Source organism: Dipodomys ordii, unplaced genomic scaffold, assembly GCF_000151885.1.
Source record: "Dipodomys ordii isolate 6190 unplaced genomic scaffold, Dord_2.0 Scaffold5, whole genome shotgun sequence".
Taxonomy (NCBI): domain Eukaryota; kingdom Metazoa; phylum Chordata; class Mammalia; order Rodentia; family Heteromyidae; genus Dipodomys; species Dipodomys ordii.
The window spans coordinates 4,672,963-4,680,401 of NW_012267221.1; the positions used below are offsets into that span (position 1 = coordinate 4,672,963).

General features: G+C 40.3%; 1 protein-coding gene across 1 annotated transcript in view; it reads right to left on the minus strand.

Annotated features, from left to right (window-relative positions):
- Neb (nebulin) overlaps positions 1 to 7,439 on the minus strand; it is a 212,880-nt gene that overhangs the window by 29,858 nt on the left and 175,583 nt on the right. Inside the window, exons 117-123 of the mRNA XM_013027220.1 lie at positions 6,798 to 6,908; positions 6,136 to 6,237; positions 5,932 to 6,036; positions 5,457 to 5,567; positions 4,742 to 4,846; positions 3,289 to 3,393; positions 643 to 747 (exon numbers count right to left, since the gene is read on the minus strand). Coding sequence (XP_012882674.1) covers positions 643 to 747; positions 3,289 to 3,393; positions 4,742 to 4,846; positions 5,457 to 5,567; positions 5,932 to 6,036; positions 6,136 to 6,237; positions 6,798 to 6,908 — 744 coding nt within the window. The remainder of the gene's footprint in view (positions 1 to 642; positions 748 to 3,288; positions 3,394 to 4,741; positions 4,847 to 5,456; positions 5,568 to 5,931; positions 6,037 to 6,135; positions 6,238 to 6,797; positions 6,909 to 7,439) is intronic.

Genomic DNA, 7,439 nt, shown 5'->3' on the forward strand with positions numbered 1-7,439 from the left:
GGGGGGGTCCGGTCGTGGGGCCTGAACTCTGGGCCTGGGCGCTGTCCCTCAGCTCTTCAGCTCAAGGCTAGCGCTCTACCACTTGAGCCACAGCGCCCCTCCGGCTTTTTGCTTTTTGCTTATGTGGTGCTGAAGATCGAACCCAGGGCCTCAGGCATGCAAGGCAAGCACTCTACCACTGAGCCACCTTCCCAGCCCATCCACTTACAATTCTAGAACAGGAAATGTGATACTTTGACTTTTGATTTGCCAAAGTTTTGATTCCCCTGGTCCCTTTTTGTTTGACCTGAGGTGTGTATTATAGTGGACATCATTCCAAAGCCAGGGATGCATCTGTCTATGGAGGGAACTTTTTAATTTATCAGAGAAAAATTCAATTCAGGCTATTTCCCCACCCTCCCAGTGTTAGGAATAGTTTGCTTGGTTCTAATTTTATGAAAATGGTTATGGAAATGTGGAAAATATCTACTACTTAGAATTTTTTTAAATATGTAGATGAACTGTAGAATTTCTGCAATGAGAAAGATCTTCATGATCACATGTTCAAAAGTTCTGCCACGTTGGACAACAGGAGGCTGGATATGTTTGTGGCAGAGGTAGTGTTCATGAGTTTACTGTCTGGGGTGTTTTGGGAGAACTTACCCCACTCTGCATCTGCTGAGACTCTTTGGCAGTAATGTATGTCGGAGTCTCAAAGTCCAACATAGGCTTTCCTCGTTCCTTTTCATATTTTTCTTTGTATTTCACCTATTGATGGAAAGTCTTGTTAGAAATCTTGCTGAACATCTCCTAGACTGAGACCGGTTTAAAGTCAAGATGTTTTGATTGGTAAGTTTTGTCTAATTAGCCCCTTTTCATTGCCACTCATAACAGTTTTCCTGTTGTGTTTCAGATTCAGCACTTTTTTTGTTGTTGCCTGTGGGGAGGACGATTGCTGTTTGAAAGTCATAATCAATATTTAGATCCAAGGAACCCAAACAATCACTGACAACTAGCTGATGTAAATGTTGCTGTTAAATACTCATACCTAAGATTGGCTAAAGTTTGATTGTGGACATTTTAACAATAAATAGCATTGGAGGAGTGCTTAAAAGGTGCTTTTGCTGGGGCTCCATGTTAACTAAAAGCAAGAGAAAAGCTCGGTGTCACTGCCTCCATTTTATGTGTGTGTTTGCTTTAAGCTCATTCGCTCTGCAGTCATACTGCAATCACCTTGGGTTCCAGGAAGGCAAGACTGATAAGATAACATCCTTATGGCAAAAGATGGGTAAAAATACCAGTGATAGAGTTTTTCTTCAGGACAGACCATCCACCAGGCAATGATGTCTTGTTTATCCTGGAATCTTTCCAAAATAACAGTCAAACAGGCCTCACCTGTGATTGGGAAGCTACCCATGACTACCTTTCATACCCTGCCCCCGGCTCTGTCTAGTCCCTGAAGATGTCTGAAGATATACTAAAGTGTTATCACCCATGGCATGCCTGTGCCATGTAATAAACCTTCCTCCTTCACTTTTCACCATGTCTCTTTATTTGCTATATAGGAGTAAGTGGCAAGACCTGTTATGGAACTCCTAAAATTCCCACGAGGTTTAAAAATCTGGTTTCAACATTAGCCAGTATCTCTGATTTAAAAAAAGAAAATCTCCAATTTTTATTTTCTCTTTTTGTTGTTTACAGGGTTTGAACTCAGGGCCTGGGTGCTGTCTCTGAGCTTTTTTGTGCAAGGCAGTGTTCTACAACTTGAGCCACAGCTCCACTTCCAGTTTTCGAGTGGTTAACTGGAGATAAGAGTCTCATGGATCTTTTTTGCCTGAGCTGGCTTTGATCCTCAGATTTTAGCCCACTAGTTGGCTAGGATTACAGGCATGAGCCACTAGCACCCAGCTCCAATTTTTCTTTTTCTTTTTTTTTCTTTTTGGTCCGGACATGGGGCCTCAACTCTGGGCCTGGGCGCGGTCCCTCAGCTCTTCAGCTCAAGGCTAGCGCTTTACCACTTGAGCCACAGCACCACTTCTGGCTTTTTTCTTTTTGCTTATGTGGTGCTGAGGAATCGAATCCAGGGCCTCGAGCATGCAAGGCAAGCGCTCTACCACTGAGCCACCTTCCCAGCCCCATCCAATTTTTCTTGAACAGGAGTTTTTATTAGGGATCTGGAGTGAGTCTTGTTGTAATAATACATGTAGTTTCATAAGTAAACAACTCTCGGGATCATCAATGGCTATTTAATGTAGCCAATATAAATTTACATAGATAGGAAAACTAGTTTATAGGTCAACTGAATTTCTAATCAATCAGACATTCTCAGAAAAGACTCCTAAGGCTATTATATAAATAAAATTCTCTGATCCTTACACCATGTAATTGAGCATTCATATTATATAGTGGAGAAACTGGAAAGGCAGAAAGGCAAAGGCTCGTGATGATATCCCATATATTCAGCTCTTTTTTTTGTTCTAAGAAGACCTTAGGAGGCCTGGGGGCATAGATTGCTTTCCACAGGAACTTTCTAGTAATTTAGCTCTCTAGGTAATGTCAAAAAGAGATCTAAATAATGTTGACAACAATCACCAGTCATTTTACAAGTTCAGTAATTTCTTATATACCTAAGAACTTCTTCAGTGGCAAACCTGGTAGTGTTACTTCTGTTTTCCAACGTCTCCTCACCATCTATCATTCATTTCTGTTTCCTAATCTGGCCCAGATCAGAGGAGTATATCAGGGTTGTTGTGTTCTTTGGAACAGTCTTAATGCTTCTAGCCCTGCTAGTAACCTGCAGAGAACATAGCAGGTATATTTCCCCACTATTATAAATGCTTGTACCTAACAGTTTTCAATGGTTAGGGAATTTGGAGTCCCTCTACCTTTGTACTTATCTCAAACAATAGCCTTTAAAGTCTCATATTCTCTCCCCCCTCCCTCTCCCTTTTGCTCCCTTCCTCCCTCCCTGCCTCTCTCTCTGTGCTAGTCCTTGAGCTTGAACTCAAGACCTGAATGTTACTCCCCTGAGCATTTTGTGCTCATGGCTAGCACTCTACCACTTCAGCCACAACTCCATTTCTGATGTTTTCTGTGATTAACTGGAAATAAGCATTTCATGGGCTTTTCTGTCTGGGCTGACTTTGAACTATGAGCCTCAGATTTCAGCCTCCTAAGTAGCGAGGATGACAGGCATGAGCCACTGGTGCCCAGCAAAGCATCATTCTTAATACAAAATCCATGGTATGTTTTTGACATTGTAGATAAATAGATGTGGGGTTCTGGGAAAGCCAATCTTGATGAACTTACTATGCTCTGTAATTCTGTGGCCTCTTTTAGGTGAAGCTGCTCCAGATTATCAGGTGTGGTATGGTAATGGCCTTTACTCTTCTCATAGTTCTTCTTGTACTGGTACTGAGGGGAAAGGGGGCAGAAGAGGCAACAGGTGAAAATGCTTGATATTCCAAATTTTTCCTCCTTGGGCACTTTGACAGCATCATGGTTAAAAGCAAACTGAGATAAGCAAGCACCAACTTGTGTGGAGATATGATGTTGCAAGGAAAATCTTAAAAGATGAAGATCCAAGTTCAGTATTGTCCATTAATACTAGACATGAACACTGTTTGCATGGCTTTTCCAAAGTTAGGTGTAGTTAAAGGCTAACAGTGATTATAAGCCTGTATGAAAATAGAACAGTATGAGGGAGGAGGTAACAAGTTTGACAAGAAATGTATTCACTACCTTACTTATGTAACTGTAATCCCTCTGAACACCACTTTGACAATAAAATTAAAACAAAAAATAGAACAGTGAAATCTATTTAAATTGTTTTAAGAGGGAGAGTCATGAAGACCTCTTCTATGACTCTTCTATTTGATCAGGTTACATTGTCTACATGTACAGAAATATAATAATAAAACCCCTTTGTAAAACCAATTCATGCTAATAAATAAAACAATTAAAACTCTAAAAGTGGAAGATAACTATGTCAAGTAGTCTTAAGGTTTTATAAATAAGAAATGACTGGGGTCCAGAGGATCATAGCTATAATCCTCGCAACCTAGGAAACAGATCTGCGCTTAAGGTTTGAAACCAGCATGCATAGACAAACCTGAGAGACTCATCTCCAATTAACCAACAAAAAGGCAGAAGTGGAGGTATGGCTCAAGTGGTAGAGCACCAGTTAGAAAAAAAAAGCCAAAATATTCTAAAAGTAAAAATGTCTTTCTAGCTGGGTGCAGGTGGCTCACACCTGTAATCCTAACTACTTCAGGAGGCTAAGATCTGAGGATTGCAGTTCAAGTCAGCCCAGGCAGGAAAGTCTGTGAGACTCTTATCTCCTATTAACTACTCAGAAAAAGATAGAACTGGTGCTGCAGCTCAAGTGCTCACCTTGAGCAAAAGAAACTCAGAGATGAAACCCAGGCCCAGAGTGCAATCCCCAGGACTGGCAAAACAAAACAACTTTCTTTGTATGTGTGTGCTGGCATCAAATCCAGGGCCTTGAACATGCTAACCAGTGTCTGTACCACTGAACTATACCCCTGTCTAAGTAGAAGCATTTTTACATTCTGAGAGGTATTATTATTGATGGAGATGTAAAAGATCAATGTTGCAATTTGGTGTAATGCCCTCAAATAGAAGCAACTTCGTAATAAATCAAGTAATGCGTAGCAGTGCAGCAGAGTACATGAGCTCAGAGAAGGAATTGGTTTGCAGGGGGAAGAGACAGGCTGTCTCTGGAACAAGTGACCCAGCTTACAGAACTGGCCAGTTGACTTGTGTTCAGGACGTGATGCATTATCAGAGATTCCTTCATGTCAGTCACAGGTTTGTGAAGTTTCTTCAGGTCGGCCTTATATTTAACCTATATGTTCAAGAGGAAAAGAACAAAAGAAAAATCATATAACTAGAAAATAGCATAAAAATCATATAACTAGAAAAATCATATAACTAGAAAATCACAGTAAGGAATCCATGATTGTATAAATGTAATAGTTTTATATATATATATACATATATATATATATACACACACATATATATATATATAACACCAAACAAATTACATCCCATTCACAATAGCCTAAGGTGGAAAAAAAAACCCTCAAGCTTCCATGTACAAGGTGGCCAAAATTATACATTCAGCCATAAAATTAAATAAACTCAATACATGCTACAATATGAATGAACCTTGAAAATTCTAGAATAAGCCAGATAGAAAAAGGCAACTACCGTTATTGTAATGAAATGAAATCTGTAAAGTAAGTAGGCCCAAAGAGACAGAAAGTAGAGGTTATCAAGAGTTGAGAGCAAGTAGGAACTGACAGGTTTTCTTTGTGGTGATGAAAAAAGTTTAGGAAATAGTATAGGGATATCTGAGCAATGATTAACATATTCAACACTACTAAATTATACAAATATACATGGCTAAAATAGAGTAGTATGGCTATCTTTGCCAGAATTTAAAAACATACCTCACTTGCAAGATTATTAGCATCTTTCATTGTTTTGTAGAGCTGGCTGTCTTTCGGATTGTATTTTGGTGTCTTGCCCTTCTCTTTGTCGAAATTTTCTCGGTATTTAACCTAACAGTAAATGCAAGCATCTGAATCAATCCTGAACATCAACTAACTTGAGAACTGAAGACAAATGAATATATAAAGAATAATGAAAATATACATATCAAAGAAGATGCATGTGTGATACATAGAGAGCTCATAAAATTTATCCTCCAGACTAGGACAATTAAACACAGACTCCTAGATGACTATCCGTAAAGTGGAGCATCAGGACAGCCTGGACAAGACAAAGCCCTCTGAACTTTACAAAGATCTGCAGTGTAAGTAAAGACCTCGGGTCCCTTTGGTTGTTAATATTGCACATTCATGCTGGGAATCACTTCTCTGTAAGGTATATTAGCATCAGCACTTGGCCATCTGCATGTGTTACCTGGCTGCTTAGCCTGGCTGCCTTCTTGGCCATCTCAATGTCTGGGCGACCAAGCATGCTTAGTCCATGGCTGGCTTCCTTGCGGTGCTTAGCTCTGTACTCCACCTGGATCCAGAAAAACCACAATGGGCAATGATACCTTGAAGGTAAATACCCTGTTGACAGTGTCTGTTGGGGATCAGGAATATTTAACTCTACCCTTACCTCACTGGCTTGCTTGGCTGCCTGTGTGGCTTTCTTGATGTCTGGCCTATCAGCCACTGTGGTGTAATGCAGGCTGTCTTTGGCATCTTTTTTGTAAGCGACCTTTATTTGAGGAAGAAAATGCTTACTCACTCAAGATACTCTGTCTTAACATTTTTCACCGTCATTTTTATCTTAATATTTTTTATTATTATGAAAAGTGATGTACAGAGAGGTTACCATTTCACAAGGTAAAGAGTACATTTCTTTTCATCACCCCTTCCCTTGCTTTTCCCCTGTTTTTCCCTCCCATCCCCACCCACGTCGTATAGTTCATTTTCAATATACAGTCTAGTAAGAATCACTATTGCATTTGTTCACTCTTTGCCCCTCCATTTCTGTGCCCCCCTGACCCTCTGAAGGACATAAATGAACAGGTCAGACAAAAAGAAACCAAAAAACAAATAAAATCCCAAACCCCTCTTGTATTTCTATTTCCTGAAGTTCATTTCAATAAATACTATTTTATATGATCAGAGGCACAGAGACATTGAGCCTACTACCATGTTTTTGCAATTAGTAAATATAGAAATTATGGTGACCACCACTAGATAGGGTATTGGGACCAATCTGGGACCTGCTTCCCTGGTGGGCCCCAGAGAATGTCGGGAGGGGACACATACGTCACTCTGCTTCTTGGCCACTTCCATGGCATGTTTCACCTCTGGAGGCTCCTGCATGATGGAGTAGTTGGACTTCCCTTTCTCCTTGACAAACTTCTTTTTATAATTTGTCTAAACAGAGCCAGAATTATTCATGTGAGCAGAAGCAGCTGGGAATAAAACTAGTTTACTTGAAGCACTCAGAAGACCTTCCAGAAAATCCAGTTTGGCATCCATCTGAGACTTAACACTTGGGGCCCATGTTGTAGTTTTTTGTTATTTCTGTCTGGGAACACAATGCTAGAAACATCCAGCATTCTTTGGAGACCTGAGTATAAGGAATTTGAACTTTTGTATTCATAATTCCTTTATCTTAAAATATATAAAACCATATGATACTCATAAAATGTAATAGTACAATGACTTTAGCATTTTGAGTAAGGATACAGAGGTCAGAAATTGCTGAGGCACACAGAGGTACTTTGACCTCTCGAATTGCTTAGCAGTTCAGTGGTGAAGAGGCCATTCTTTTTTTGGGGGGGGTCCAGTCATGGGGCCTGAACTCTGGGCCTGGGCGCTGTCCCTCAACTCTTCAGCTCAAGGCTAGTGCTCTACCACTTGAGCCACAGTGCCACTTCCGGCTTTTTTCTTTTTGCTTATGTG